Source organism: Pelmatolapia mariae, linkage group LG14 (assembly GCF_036321145.2).
Source record: "Pelmatolapia mariae isolate MD_Pm_ZW linkage group LG14, Pm_UMD_F_2, whole genome shotgun sequence".
NCBI lineage: Eukaryota > Metazoa > Chordata > Actinopteri > Cichliformes > Cichlidae > Pelmatolapia > Pelmatolapia mariae.
The window spans coordinates 26,278,243-26,294,756 of record NC_086239.1 but is presented as its reverse complement, the minus strand read 5'-3'; the positions used below and the strand labels follow the sequence as shown (position 1 = coordinate 26,294,756).

Below are 16,514 nucleotides of genomic sequence, written 5' to 3'. Positions count from 1 at the left end.
TTAAATTTGTAAAAATCTGTAACATATCATATTGTTTAAATTGATTAAACTGTTACTGTTACCATCTTGGGGAAACTGTAACCCACATAATTTCCTTAGGGATTAATAAAGTATGCTGATTCTGAATCTGGTTTGGAGATAAACTCTCTGGATGAGAATCTTTTTAGTGTATGTTTGGAGAGACCTTCTAAGAAAACTGTTGGAGAGCTTTGTGTGTCTGGGAGCCTGGCATTGTCACTACTCTTAAGTTCTGATTGTCGCACATTTTGAACTGAAAATAATCTGCACTGAAGTTTGAAAGTTGAGACCTGTATTTGAGTCCTGCCTGAGTTGTTTTTGTGAAATGATCAGTATGGTTTTGATCACCATCAGTTCAAGACAGACCAAATATACAAGAATATAGAGTAAAACTGCTAAATGAATCCAACTTGAAAGCTTATTTTATTAAAATAATTTCAATTACATTTAACTTCCTTAACCTCATAGGACCTGGCGTCCACATATGTGGACATCACATTTTGGGTTGGCTAGACCAAAATACTAAATTTTGCTCTACAAGGGCCTGATTTCCACATGCGAGGACGTTATACTGCCACTGTTCTACTGAAATTTAAAACAAATGTCCTCATATGTGGATCTCATTTTTCTCAGAAACAAACATCAGGTAAAAAAAAAGAATCTGGCAATTCTTTGGTTTTACATTCATCAGGTCCCAATCAGCCCAAATAGCAAGAGAGTAATTAAAAATGCATGCCATGAAAGAGTTTGGGTCTTAGGAGGTTAATAGGTTAATTTTACAGTGGAGTGTAACAAAGTCAATGCTTATCTTTGAAAAGTCTGGTTGTTTTGTATTTAAACTGCATTTTAAAAGAACAGCAACAAAAACGACTAAATAACTGTCTTTAATATTTAGCATTTGTTAATTTTATTTGTTTATTTAAAAAAAAATCCTTTTGACATAAACTGAAAATTTTACGAGACAATGCTACGACCCATAACAGCTTTCTTCGTGTTCATCTCTGGTCTCAACAGGATTATGTAACATTTGGGTCCAAACAATGTGATCAAGAGTCCAAAACTTGAAGCAAGAATAGCAAATACCTCTACTGCATCTGCAAGATTTCCTGGTGAGCTAATATAAGCAGGAACAAAGGCCACCCACACAGCACAGAAGATCAGCATGCTGAATGTGATGAGCTTGGCCTCATTAAAACTGTCAGGGAGATTCCTCACCAGGAATGCAATTAAAAAACTGAGGACAGCTAGCACACCAATATAGCCCAATAACACTGCAAAACCAACAGTGGACCCAACGGCACACTCATACACTATCTTGTCATTGTGGTATTGGGTGTTTTTATGTGGAGTTGGAGAGGAAGAGACAAGCCAGGTAGTACAGATGGCTGCCTGAATAGATGTAAGAAACAGAACTGTTCCTCTCTGCTGCATTGCACCAAACCACTTCAGACTGGCTCCCCCTCCTGGCTTGGAGGCTTTGAACACAGCCAGAACAACCATGGTTTTTACCAGGATGCATGAGACACACAGCACAAAGCTGATCCCAAATGCTGCATGCCTGAGTTGGCATGTCCACATCCTGGGTCGTCCAATGAACAAAAGTGAACACAGGAAACACAACTTAAGTGACAACAATAGCTGGAAACTAAGTTCTGAATTGTTGGCACGTACTATAGGTGTTGTGCGATGGTAGATAAAGATCCCCAGAACAACAGCACATATAAATGTTCCCAGTAAGGAGGTTGCTGTCAAACAAATACCCAAAGGGTCATGATAGGAGAGAAACTCTGTCTTCTTAGGAACACAGTGGTCACGCTGGGGGTTTGACCAAAAATCTTCTGGACAACTGGTGCACTCCAAGGAGCCTGACAAAGAGGGGTTCATGGTGAAATGCATCCTATATGTCACAGAAATTAAATCAATTATGTCATACAGAAAGATAAACACCCACTGCTCTTGTTAGTGATCTTTCCCTCAGAACAAGGGATGCAGTCAAAACAGCATTCGGGCTCCGCCTTCCTTCTCACCATGTGGGTACCAGGAGGACAACGCTCACTGCATACTGATTGAGGTGGCTATTGGACATAAAAAATAAATATTTATTGCGTGCTACAATTCTATATACGGTAAATGTCATAAAAGGTACTTGTGAAATAAAAACATATCTAACCTTTTTGGATTCAAAGTTCCAGAAGATTTTGTCTTCATCAAGTATGAGTTCTTCACCTTTTAAAGCTGTCCTTTTAACATCACCCACATTTTGAACTTTAGTGCTTCCATCAGGCAGCCACAACCAGTTAATAACATCATAAATTGGTACTACATCACCATTCTCGTCAAATGACACTTGATCGCCAAATGGAGTGGTGAAGTTCACTCTTTCCATGTAATAAACAAGCTGTTTAAAAGGAATGTATAAGAAATGAATTCCTTTTTGCTCTGAAACCAATTATAGAAATAATGTTGTTTTCATAGATGGAGTGTAAAATGATATCACATCTGCCATGGCTCCAGTAACTTTAAAGTGCAATCAGTGGCAATTTTTCAGTTCAGTAATCAAATATAATATTGTATCTATGGTACCTACATATATAAAGTCATTATATCTAAGTCGCAATCAACCAAGGCACATTACTAAAAGTTCTGTATAGAAGTTAATGACCTCCATGACTTAAATATCTTAACTACTTTTACCCACAAGTATGGCAAATCCCCTTTCAGAAATTCTGTGGGATTCAGGCCCCAGACATCCAGAGGCCCCCAGAACACGAGAGCCCAAGAAGCCCAAGGTGCATTTAAAACAATGGAGGGCATGCCCCTCCCATGTTTTAAATGCACTTTAGAACAGCACACATCAACACCACATATCAGTCGGCAGAGGGAGGCATGGGGTCTTCACACCCCCATTTTCTGGTTACCATCGGGGTGGGGGCTGGGAGGAGGTACCATCACCCCTCTGGGGGTGGTGGTACCTGGACCTGGGGTATAGAGTATTTTTGGGGAGTGTAAGTGTGTGTACAGTGTCCATTTATGTCTGTTTCCATGTTGGGCGAGTGATAGTACATGTGTGCATAAGGGTGGGAATGTACGCTTGTGTCTGTGTGTGCCTATTCGTCTATGTCAATATGTCAGGTCGAGTCTTAGACTCCACCTCTCTGTGACCATCTCGGGCAATCCCAGTTGTGGGAGCCAACTCCCCCCCACCACACTCCCTGCCGGTGGCTGATGCCCACTAACGTTGGTGCGTTAGTGGTTCTGGGTTTCCGGGGCTGGGCGATCAGATGTGTGCCGGCTCACTCCTGGTGGCTTGGTGGGGCCTGGCACGGTGGCCCTTCTGATAGTCCTCCTTGGGCTCTCATGCTCTGGGGGCCTCTGGATGTCTGGGGCCTGGATCTCCTCCATGCCTGCTTTATGCCCTGGGGGACGAGGCTATGGCTCCCCACACCCTCTATTTCAATTCAATTCAATTTTATTTATATAGCGCCAAATCACAACAACAGTCGCCTCAAGGGGCTTTATATTGTAAGGTAGACCCTACAATAATAAATACAGAGAAAAACCCAGCAATCAAATGACTCCCTATGAGCAAGCACTTTAGCGACAGTGGTAAAGAAAAACTCCCTTTTAACAGGAAGAAGCCTCCGGCAGAACCAGGCTCAGGGAGGGGCAGCCATCTGCTAACCAGATCGTTACATGAAGAGACCTTTAGAATACAAGCGTGCTCACGCATACAGGTGTGCACACGGGTGTACACACGGGTGTTCACAGACATAAACCATATCTTTCTTGGCTGCTGCTACCTCAAAGCACATTGTGCTTCGTATTAGTATTTAGTGATAGTTACAGTTATCTAGGTTATTGCTGTGGTGTAATATTTATTGTGTTGCTCTCTTTTTCCTTGTTTTCTTTTTTTTTTGTTCTCACTCAACAGGTGATCCAGTGGTTTTTTATTTATTTTTTTTAATTGTCTTCTCTAACTGTCCCTCTTCCCCTGTGTTTTTCTTTCCCTCCCTTTCTTTCTCACTTCCTTTCCTATCCCCAAGTCATGTCTGTCCCATCTGTAAAAACTTAAAATAAAATAAAATAAATAGATAATAATAACAAAGGGCAAGCAAATGGACCAATATGGCAAGGTTGTGACGATCCACTTCAGACAATATCCGTCCCTCAGACAATAATTCTGATGGCTTAAGAACCAAACGGGACAGGAAAAAACAAACAAAAACACCCCCCACCCTCCCGCCAAAGACAAATAAAACAAAAACAATGTATTCAGAGATGGAGTGTACAATGATACTACACCTGCCATGGCTCCAGTGACTGCAAAGAGGCACAGCTGTTCCCGCTGAAAGGCCCTCTTCCTGGCTTGCACCGCAGCATATCATCAAGGGAATATGCCAGTGCATATACAGCTTTGTACACATTATACTCAGGCCTCAGGTTGGAAATGTCCAAGTACTCAGTGTCAACATTTCCTAGATCTTCCTGTCCAGTGCATAGTGCACCTCCACCTTCCACCCAGCCTGCTGGAGCTGGAGCAAACCTGCACTGAAATGTGAATTCCCAAAACTGATTCACCTGAAATAATTTGAAAAATGTTTGTTACACATTATGAAAATATATAATTGTTGTGACTACCACAGTAAAAGTGTTCAAGTCTCACCAAGCTATTTCCGTAGCTGTCGTTGTGATGTAGATCAGGACGTATTTGTAACAGGAATTCCCTGAGCCCTGGTATTTCTCCTTGACGAATGGTGATACCCAGTGTACCACCCAGGTATGGCATAAAGTGAGGTGTTTGGAGCACAGCAGATTCTGTCCAGGCCTCGCTGGCTATCCACTGTAGGCCTGTCACATTTTGCCTTACTACCTGTGAATTAGATCAGACCAAATCTATGAAGTAATATTGTAATTCCAACTCCTTTACTGAAACAGTTTATGATCTTTAAAGTGAATTCTGAATTATTAAATTTCTGTAGTCATTTCTGTTCTCACAATGATACGCAATACGTGTTTCACACAATATAATTATGAAGACCTCTGTAACTAGTAATTATTTAAAGTATTTTAAAGTGAAACCTCATCCATAAGGTGTATCATGCGACTAGGATGTTCAAAGACAATGACAACTCGAGCTGTAGAGGTTTTCATCACATCAACAATCCTCCTGAGTTCATCTGTGTCTTTGTCCCAGGGTAAAACCTCAGTGTAGGCCAGGCAACCTTCACCAGACACACTCAGCTCAGACTGAAAGGATCTGGCTGCATGAAGTCCATAATCATCATCACTGACAAGCAGACCTGCCCAAGTCCAGCCGAAATGTTTTAGAATCTGGATCATTGCACGTACCTAAGTGAATACAGATGAAAGTGTAAGTGCATTGAAAAGAAAAGAAAAACTTTCGGGGTGTTATATTTTTTTCATCATCCACAATACAGCATTTAAATATAATTGCAATTTAGCCTTAATCTCTGAGATAATACAGAAATGAAATAGAGAGTAATTGTCAAAACTAATTATATTATCATTTCTAATATTTTCATATCCTTGTGTTTTCTTCTTTTACACAGATATTGAAACATACTTTTGCGTTTCCATTTTAATTGTGATGACAAATTTTCACCTGGAAAGCATCACTTGGGATTGTCCTAAAGAAGGATGGATACTTTTGACGGTCACTCAGGCAGGAACATGTGGCAAAATAACTCACCTGTGAAAGACACAGACTGTATATTGGAGAGCTATCCACGTAGAGATATCTTAACTTTGTCATCATGACTGCATTATTTTTTTCATAAAATGGTTTTACATTTTCAATTAAATCAAATTAATCCATGAAAACTGTTACATGGTCAAGCAGAAAACTTACCATAGGTACTCTGTACAAACCTAAGACGTTGGAGATTGCAATAGAATTTGTAGAAGATGAATCACCCACAACCCCTATGACTGGAGGATTTCCAACACATGTATCATCTACTACAATTTGATCCTCTTGACCACTGGCTAATGACAATGCTCCACGGAATCCAATTCCAAGTTCAAGGCAGTTATCATAAAGAGTGTATCCCAGAGTCACATTTGGTAGCAGGTTTGAGTTTCTGTTGATCTCATCAATAGCAAACGCCATGGTCTGTGCAAGCTTAAATCCCAGGACATACACACTAAGACAAGAAACAATATATATACAATAAAATATATAAGTACAATGCAGATTTTTGAAAAATAAGAAAATGAGTGCAGTTTGAAAATGTTTCATAAGTAATGACATTTTAAACAATTAAGGAAACTGAATAACAATTAAAGACATATATTATTGAAAAAAAAAGAAGATGCATTGTGTAGTTATTTCAGATATAAAATACATATTTATACTGGAATTAAGTTTAACAGTTTTCTTATTCTATTTTTCTCATGCTGTTCCCCTGTCTTTGTTACCCATGGCAAGTCGGCTGCTGTGGCTGCGAGGTAAAAGACAGATCAGGAACACTTGAAAAGAAATGGACTTGAAACAGTCCACCCAGAACCACATCTCCAGTTTTGTGCATCTCATTTAGATGAAACTGTCCCTGCAGCTGACAGGAGAAAGAAAACTGAGGAGTGGGTAGAGTAGAAAAAACACAGAAACACAGCAAAACAACCACAACTAAATTGTTTCGCAAAGATGAGCACATGGCAGCTTTCTGAATATTTGAGACCAGTCATTAGGTTTTATTGTTTGCCATTCCCTTTTATTGACTTGCTGTGTTGTTTAATCTTGCACACCACCCATCAGGGAAGAAGGAGGTGTATACTTTTCATTTGAGATTGCTTTGTATCCAGGCAAACTCAGGGAACACTGTGAGTAAATTAGTCATCAGTAATAACTCACTGAAGAATTGTCAGAGTAACAGTTGTTTCTGTGTGCATATCAAATGACACAAAAGAAGAATAGCAAAAATAACATATAATTCATGTAAAGCAAAATTCATGTGGAATGTCTCAACAACATCATATTAAAGAGCTTCAGTCCATATTTTTTTGAAAGAGAATAGAAAACAAAATTGTTGAGGGGACGACAACAAAACAAAACAAAAACAAAGGGGCATGAGCATGGGCGGGACACCAAGCTACAAAGGGCAAGAGGCGACTCGAAAACGTAATGGATGGAGAAGATTGTTCTGAGCAGTAGCGTTTTTTTTATTTGGGCGAAATGGGCGGTTGCCCAGAGTGGCATCGTTGTGGGGGCGGCATCATGGCAATGGCATTTTGGGCATTGCATTGGCACCGATTGGTTTTCTATTGCCCATTTTTGCCCATGTTTGCGAGGTGCTCCTGCTGCTTGCCACACAGGGAGGAGAGGGGCAGGATGGCTGGGTGGAGCGGCAACTAATAAGCAGCTCGCAAAATAAAACAAAATAGGAACAAACCAACAAACTAGGGCTGTCAATGTAAATGCTGTCATCATGTTTAACGTGATTAAAAATTTTAACTCAATGAATCTATTTGGAGTGCAGAATGACTCAAAATCCTTGAAATGTCTCTGGCAATGCATTTCGTACAGTTTTTCCAAAGTTTGTCCATTCTGTGCTCCAGATGGGTTGATTGCATTAAAAATTTTAATCACGTTAATCGTGATGAGGCAGTTAACTCATTAACGTTGACAGCCCTACAACAAACACAAAAACTGAAGACATTATGATATAGACTTATAATTTGCACCGACATGTTTTCTAAATTCTATCACACAAATATACGCGAAAAGTGAGCACGAGGGCCCTCGGTGCCTGCTTGCTGCTGATGCTGTGCTGAAGTCTCACACACAACCTGTCGAAAGGGGAGGGGGTGGGCTGCTTCCAAATAGTGCACATTTCATTCATAATATTGTCAATCCAAGCCCATTATGTATTAATTATTTTTCCTGGGTTGTGTGAAATTCCAGAAAAAAAGCCCTACACAAGGTGTTGGTCTATTAGTTTATGTTGTGGGGTTGGGTGATTATACTGCAGTGCAAAATTACTGATGGAAGATGGACAAGAGGAGGAGAATGTGCAAATGTGCCGATGTGCAAATACGCATCTGCTTACCTGCAAAAGACACAGGTAAGCAGATGTGTCTTTGCATAATGGCAGGTATTATGTATCCTGAAACAAGGTAACATTCATTAGTAAGGATTGGGAAAACTTCTGTTTACGTTTGTTAGCCACTTGCCTATGATAGTAAACAGTAGACCGACAGTAGACACTGAGGCGACTTATTGAATCTTTTGGACTGTGTTCAGCATAATATTAATTAGCCATTAATTGGAAGAGGTGTATTGTTGATTTGTCTGCTATTCACAATGTATGATGAATTATAATGACTGTTTGTTAGCAATTTGCATACTCTCTCTCTCTCTCTCCCTATATAAAATATTTATCTGGTTAAATTCAGTATGGTTCCGAGAACAGTTTTCACAATAACACATGTTAACGGACAATCCTTAATCCATGTTGTGTGTCTGTGTGGTGTGTTTTGGTGTGTGTGTGTGTGTGTGTGTGGGGGGGGGGGGGGTAGTGTTTGCCCAGGGCACCAAATGAGCCAGGACCCCCACTATATGTACCAGTCTGTGGTACAGCGTCTGCATCACTGCGTATGTTGCCCAAATCCATCAGTCAATCTCATGCTCCACTTTCCCCAGACTCGTGAACAAGACCCCGAGAATTAAATTAAATTCTTTCACTTGGGGTAGTAATTTGTCCCAGATGGAGTTGGCATTCCACCCTTTCTGGCTGAGAACTATGGTCTCTGACTTGGGGGTGCTGATTCTCACACCACTCCAGTGCAAGCTGGAGGTCACCCCCTGATTAAGCAAACAGTGCCACATCATCTGCAAAAAGTAAAGAAATTTTGAACTGATTTTATATTCAGTTCAAAATTTTAATTTTTTAGTGCAATCTTCACATACTTTAACCAAAGCACACTCTTTGTTGAATCACCTGCTAATTATATTCACAGTATTCATTCACTGTGTCTTTAGGGATTCACTACATTAGCTTAGTTTACCTTGTGGCTGACTTGCTAGGAGCATGACGTCTTCAGTTGCCTCCCCTACACCTTCTTGCACAGTGTGTACTGTGTTAGTTATGCAAGTGTGTGTGTGTGTGTGTATGTGTATGTGTTTTCAGACCAACTATCTATCTACCTGTTGTTGTCTGAGCGTCAGGCTCCAGTATCCAAATTTCATCAGAACAATCCTCAGTGATATTTACAAAGTATGTGCTGTTGCCAAGCTTACAATATAAAACATTATATAAAATACAATATACAACATTATACAAAAATGTTTTTTAGAGTAACCATGTAATAGGCTTCTTTTACCTGTAAATGTCAGGTATTTCAGGGTGCGATTCAGGGAGCAGGTGTCTGTCTGGCATTTGTAGAGTCTCTCCATAAGTAAAATGCCATTAGTGATGCCGGAGTGTTCCACGGAGACACAGTTTCTTTTCTTGACTTAATTGTAGGAAAAGGTCAACTGAACTAGTAAAGCTCAAGGCGGTCATGGATTTGCCAGTCCCTTCAGATAGAAAACACTCCAGAAATTCTTAAGAGTCATAAATTTCTACCGGAGTTGCATTCAGGATCATTCTGTAACCAGTCTCATCTCACTTAATGTCCCGTTTCAGTGGAATTCAGCAGCCCAAGAAACCTTCAGTGATCTCAAACAGGATTTTTCTTCTGCCCACATCCTTATATCACCCAACTACACCAAAGAGTTTATCATGGAGGTGGATGCATCTGATTCTAGAGTGGGAGCTGTCCTGTCCCAGCAAGATGCAGGTAAAATGCATCCCTGTGCATTATTTTCTCTCATTGGCAGAAGTGAATTGTGATACTGGAGATTGGAGTTGCTCACCATCAAGGTGGTGCTGGAAGAATTACAATTGGCTGAGTGGAGACTGGCTTGAGGACACGGATTGGACGGACCAAACTCCCGAGAGGATGAATGCATGACAAGCCTTGTGGGCCCTTTTCTTTCCTTGCTTTATCTTCTCCATTATCTACAGACTTGGATCATTAAACCAGATGCTTTGTCCAGACTGTTCTCCTCCACGGATAACAAACCCAAAGATGAAACCATCCTACCTCCATCTTGTATCACTGGCTCTCTAACACTGGAAATCGTGTCTTTAGAGGATGCTTAGAGGAAGGAACCGGATCCAAGTGGTGGACACCCCAACCAGCTCTACGTGCCCTGCATCCTCTTGAAAAATATTCATTGGGTACTTACAGCAAGATTTTTGTGTCTTTCATACCAAATCTTTTCTTTACAATCTGTTCTGGTGACCCGCTTTAATGACAGAAATCTGAGAATATGTCCTTGCCTGTTCACAGAATAAACCTTCCAACACCCTGCAAGAAGATTTGTTGAGGTTAATGATGGTAAGTATAGACCGGTTAATGATGTTAAGTATAACAGTGTTACCTGACAACGTCAGGAAACACTGTTATACTTACTGCTTTGGTTTTCCAAAGCAGCCCATTTTGTTGCTCTCCTGAAGCTTCCGTCCATCCTCAAAACAGCCCAGCTCCTCATTGAACATGTCTTCTGACTTCATGGCATTCCCACTGATGTCGTGTCTGATATCAACCCTCAAGGTACATCTCCAGTATGGAAGGAGTTCTGTTCAGGACATGAGCTCAGGTTAGTTTATCCTATTTTCCATCCACAGAGAAACACAGCGTATGAAACAGGAGCTAGAATTCGCACTCTGCTGCATTGCCTGTAGAATACAATCCACCTGGAGGGGAATAAGGTGGAATATGGCCATAACACGATGACATCCTCAGCCACGGGTCTGTCACTGTTTGAGGCATCCTTTGGCTACCAGCCTACTTTCTTCCCCTCTGCTTGAGGGTGAACTAATGGTGCCCTCAACACAGTATCATTTCCACAGGTGTTGCTATCTATGGAAAGCAACCTGATCTAAAGTCCTGAGAACCAGAGATCAAAATAAACGTGTAGCTGATCTTCATGGAACTCCTGCACCAGCCTATCAACTAGGTCAAAAGGTTTGTTTTTCCACAAAGAACATTCCCCTCCACATGGAATCAAAGAAACCCAATTTCACCAAACCTTTTGAAGTTGATTCTAGCTCTCTCTCCTCATCTCTCTCCTTATCTCTTTGTCTGTGCGTGTGTGTTTGTGTGTGCGAGTGTGTATTCCGTGTACTTTGAGTACTTTCAGTTTTGTGCATTATCTGGACTTTTCATAGGTTCCTGCCTTTTGGTTTCTACACAACACTGGATGTCCACTCTTCTGTCACTGATGACTTTGTTAGTGCCTCTTCTTAATTGGCTGGTCACAGGAGCACGTTAAGTTTAGGAAGACACTCTAGGAAAGTGTTGGAGAGCTTTGTGTGTCTGGGAGCCTGGCATTGTCACTACTCTTAAGTTCTGATTGTCGCACATTTTGAACTGAAAATAATCTGCACTGAAGTTTGAAAGTTGAGACCTGTATTTGAGTCCTGCCTGAGTTGTTTTTGTGAAATGATCAGTATGGTTTTGATCACCATCAGTTCAAGACAGACCAAATATACAAGAATATAGAGTAAAACTGCTAAATGAATTCAAGTTGAAAGCTTAGTTTATTAAAATAATTTCAATTACATTTAACTTCCTTAATAGGTTAATTTTACAGTGGAGGGTAACCAAGTTAATGCTTATCTTTGAAAAGTCTGGTTGTTTTGTATGTAAACTGTATTGTAAAGAACAACAACAAAAAAGACTAAATAACTGTCTTCAATATTTAACATTTTTCAATTATTTCTTTATTTGATATTTGGTCTATACTGTGCAAAAAAAAAAAATATTTTGACATAAACTGAAAATTTTATGACACAATTCCACGACCCATAACAGCTTTCTTTGTGTTCATCTCTGGTCTCAACAGGATTATGTAACATTTGGGTCCAAACAGTGTGATCAACAGTCCAAAACTTGAAGCAAGAATGGCAAATACCTCTACTGCATCTGCAAGATTTCCTGGTGAGCTGATATAAGCAGGAACAAAGGCCACCCACACAGCACAGAAGATCAGCATGCTGAATGTGATGAGCTTGGCCTCATTAAAACTATCAGGGAGATTCCTCACCAGGAATGCAATTAGACAACTGAGGAAAGCCAGCATGCCAATATAGCCCAATAACACTGCAAAACCAACAGTGGACCCAACGGCACACTCATACACTATCTTGTCATTGTGGTATTGGGTGTTTTTATGTGGAGTTGGAGAGGAAAAGACAAGCCAGGTAGTGCAGATGGCTGCCTGAATAGATGTCAGAAACAGAACTGTTCCTCTCTGCTGCATAGCACCAAACCACTTCAGACTGGCTCCCCCTCCTGGCTTGGAGGCTTTGAACACAGCCAGAACAACCATGGTTTTTACCAGGATGCATGAGACACACAGCACAAAGCTGATCCCAAATGCTGCATGCCTGAGTTGGCATGTCCACATCCTGGGTCGTCCAATGAACAAAAGTGAACAAAGAAAGCACAACTTAAGTGACAACAATAGCTGGAAACTAAGTTCTGAATTGTTAGCACGTACTATAGGTGTTGTGCGATGGTAGATAAAGATCCCCAGAACAACAGCACATATAAATGTTCCCAGTAAGGAGATTGTTGTCAAACAAATACCCAAAGGCTCATGATAGGAGAGGAACTCTGTCTTCTTAGGAACACAGTGGTCACGCTGTGGGTTTGACCAAAAATCCTCTGGACAAGTGGTGCACTCCAACGAGCCTGAGAAAAAAGGCAATGATGTTGAAATGCATCCTATATTTCACAGAAATTAAATCAAATGTCATACTGAAAGACAAACACCTACTGCTCTTGTTAGTAATTTTTCCCTCAGAACAAGGGATGCAGTCAAAACAGCATTCGGGCTCCCTCTTCCTTCTCACCATGTGGGTACCAGGAGGACAACTCTCGCTGCATATTGATCGAGGTGGCTTTTGAACATAAAAAATAAATATTTATTGCCTGCTACAATTCTATATACTGTAAATGTCAAATAAAACCATATCTAACCTTTTGGGATTCAAAGTTCCAGAAGATTTTGCCTTCATCAAGTATGAGTTCCTCACCTTTGAAAGCTGTCCTTTTGACCTCACCCACATTTTGAACTTTAGTGCTTCCATCAGGGAGCCACAACCAGTTAATAACATCATAAATTGGTACCACATCACCATTCTCATCAAATGACACTTGATCCCCAGATGGAGTGGTGAAGTTTACCCTTTCCATGTAATAAACAAGCTGTTTAAAAAGGATGTAGAATAAGTAAATTACTTTTTGCACCAAAAGTAATTATAAAGCAAATGACTTATTCAAAGGTGGTGTGTAAAATTATATCACACCTGCCAAGGCTCCAGTGACTGTAAAGTGGCACAGCTGTCCCCACTAAAAGGCCCTCTTCCTGGCTTGCACCGCAGCATATCATCAAGGGAATGTGCAAGAGCATAAACGGCTTTGTACACATTATACTCAGGCCTCAGGTTGGAAATGTCCAAGTACTCAGTGTCAACATTTCCTAGATCTTCGTGTCCAGTGCATATTGTACCTCCACCTTCCAGCCAGCCTGCTGGAGCTGGTGCAAATCTGCACTGAAATGTAAATTCCCAAAACTGATTCACCTGAAATATATTGAAAATTATTTGCTACACGTGATGAAAATATATATTTGTTGTGACTATCACAGTGAAAGGGTTCAACTCTCACCATGCTATTTCCGTAGCTACTGTTGTGATGTAGATCAGGACGTATTTGTAACAGGAATTCCCTGAGACCTGGTATTTGTCCTCGACGAATGGTGATACCCAGTGTACCACCCAGGTATGGCATAAAGTGAGGTGTTTGGAGCACAGCAGATTCTGCCCAGGCTTCACTGGCTATCCACTGTAGGCCTGTCACATTTTGCCTTACTACCTGTGAATTAAATTAGAGCAAATCTATGAAATGATACTATAAGTACAACTTCTTTAGTGGTGTTATTATGCCAATGAAGCAGCTATTCATCTTGTAAATAAAGTTTATGTAATTATTTTCTGTACCAATTCAAATAATGATGTAATACGTGTTTTACATGATATGGTGATTCAGACTTTTGTAACTAGTAATAATTAAAGTGTTTTAAAGCCAAACCTCTTCCATCAGGCTTATCATGCGACTAGGAATTTCAAAGACAATGACAACTCGAGCTGTGGATTTTTTCATCACATCAACAATCCTCCTGAGTTCATCCGTGTCTCTGTCCCAGGGTAAAACCTCTATATAGGCCAGGCAACCTTCACCAGGCACACTCAGCTCAGACTGAAAGGATCTGGCTGCATGAAGCCCATAATCATCATCAATCACAATCAGACCTGCCCAAGTCCAGCCGAAGTGCTTTAGAATCTGGATCATTGCACGTACCTAAGTGAATACAGACGAAAGGGTAAGGGCATTGAAAAGAAAAGAAAAACTTTCGGGGTGTTATATTTTTTTCATCATCCACAATACAGCATTTAAATATAATTGCAATTTAGCCTTAATCTCTGAGATAATACAGAAAGAAAAAAAACTTTCAGTGTATTATGTGTTTATCAGCATTCACAGAACCACATATATATATACGTATATAACTGCAATTTAGCTTTTTTCTCTGAGATAATACAGAAATGGAGTGTAGTTGTTAAAGCTAATTATATTATCATTTACATTACATCATTAACATTTTATTTCCATTGTTATTTTGGTGACAAATTTTCACCTGGAAAGCATCACTTGGGATTGTCCTAAAGAAGGATGGATACTTTTGACGGTCACTCAGGCAGGAACATGTGGCAAAATAACTCACCTGTGAAAGATACAGACTGTATATTGTAGAGCTATCCACGTAGAGATATCTTAACTTTGTCATCATGACTGCATTATTTTTTTCATAAAATGGTTTTACATTTTCAATTAAATCAAATTAATCCATGAAAGCTGTTACATGGTCAAGCAGAAAACTTACCATAGGTACTCTGTACAAACCTAAGACGTTGGAGATTGCAATAGAATTTGTAGAGGACGAATCACCCACAATCCCTACAACTGGAGGATTTCCAACACATGTATCATCTACTACAATTTGATCCTCTTGACCACTGGCTAATGACAATGCTCCACGGAATCCAATTCCAAGTTCAAGGCAGTTATCATAAAGAGTGTATCCCAGAGTCACATTCGGGAGCAGGTTTGTGTTTCTGTTGATCTCATCAATAGCAAAGGCCATGGTCTGTGCGAGCTTAAATCCTAGGACATACACGCTAAGATAAGAAAAATTTATTATTGAAAAAACAACAAGATTTTTAAAATGTAAGATATGTTGCAAAATTACTAATATTATAAACAATTAAGAAAATTCAACAATAACAATTAAATATATTGCTTAACATTAATAAAAGCAGCTGCATTTTTCAAGATACATGCATTTTTTCTGAATGGTACAGTTATTTTAGATGGAAAATATTTTCTTTGAATTAAGTTTGATAGTTTTCTTTTTCTATTTTTTTGTAGTTTCTTTCCCTGTCATAGTTACCCATGGCAAGTAGGCTGTTGTGGCTGCGAGGTAAAAGACAGATCAGGGATACTTATAAAGTGGACTTGAAACAGTCCACCCAGAACCACATCTCCAGTTTTGTGCATCTCATTTAGATGAAACTGTCCCTGTAGCTGACAAGAAAAAGAAAACGGAGGAGATGATGCACTAGAAGTAACACAGGAATACAGTAAAACAAGCATGACTATATTGTTTCGCCAAGATGAGCACATGACAGCTTTCTGCATTTTTTACACTAGTCATTAAGTTTTATTGTTTGCCATTCTCTTTTATTGACATGCTGTGTTGTTTAGTTTTGCACAGCACCTATCAGAGAAGAAGGCGGAGCATACTTTTCATTTGAGATTGCTTATGTATTCAAGCAACCTTACCAATCAAGGGACTTAAAAGAAGAATAGCAAGAATTCATGCTTAATGTCTCAACAAGGCCATATTAAAAACTTCTATCCATATTTGAATTGAAACAGAAAACACAATAGTTGAGTGGGCAACAAAAAATATATGAAAGCGAAGGAGGGTAAAGGGACCACTCTTGGTTTAGATAAATTTATGTTACTTCTAATCATAACCCATATCCACTGTCATTCTTTATGGGAGTGCCAAAGTCTAGTAGAGTTCTAAGATGGGGACACAGTCCAGCTCCTCCCTAGGGCGCCTCCTGCAAGAGACGAGCCCACAAGAGGGCAGACCCATTTTTATCTCTTCAAGCTGCACCTGACCAGTCTCTGTTGATTAAGGTCCAGCCATCAGGCACACTCCCTCAAACCCCCTTAGCTTTATTTTGTATTGAGATAAAACATTTATTGCATTTTTAGGTCTATGTATGTGACTCACAAAAGGAGTTGACTTGGAAGTGAACAACTGGGACTTTTATTGCCTCAGTACAACTCAT

The 16,514-nt window shown here is 40.0% G+C and overlaps 2 protein-coding genes across 2 annotated transcripts; both read right to left on the bottom strand.

Annotated features, from left to right (window-relative positions):
* Nucleotides 1–972: 972 nt before the first annotated feature.
* LOC134640631 (extracellular calcium-sensing receptor-like) lies at nucleotides 973–6,566 on the bottom strand. Its single transcript, XM_063492539.2, has 9 exons — nucleotides 6,457–6,566; nucleotides 5,888–6,182; nucleotides 5,642–5,728; nucleotides 5,098–5,367; nucleotides 4,682–4,888; nucleotides 4,321–4,596; nucleotides 2,189–2,416; nucleotides 1,970–2,093; nucleotides 973–1,883 (listed from the first exon to the last, which is right to left on the bottom strand). The coding sequence occupies exons 1-9, from the start codon at nucleotides 6,564–6,566 to the stop codon at nucleotides 973–975; spliced, it is 2,508 nt and encodes an 835-aa protein (XP_063348609.1).
* A 5,303-nt stretch (nucleotides 6,567–11,869) lies between these two features.
* Nucleotides 11,870–15,738, bottom strand: LOC134640630 (extracellular calcium-sensing receptor-like). Its single transcript, XM_063492538.1, has 9 exons — nucleotides 15,602–15,738; nucleotides 15,035–15,329; nucleotides 14,789–14,875; nucleotides 14,182–14,451; nucleotides 13,759–13,965; nucleotides 13,398–13,673; nucleotides 13,069–13,296; nucleotides 12,866–12,989; nucleotides 11,870–12,780 (listed from the first exon to the last, which is right to left on the bottom strand). Exons 1-9 carry the CDS (start codon nucleotides 15,706–15,708, stop codon nucleotides 11,870–11,872), a joined length of 2,505 nt encoding a protein of 834 aa, XP_063348608.1. The 5' UTR covers nucleotides 15,709–15,738.
* Between the last annotated feature and the right edge of the window lie 776 nt (nucleotides 15,739–16,514).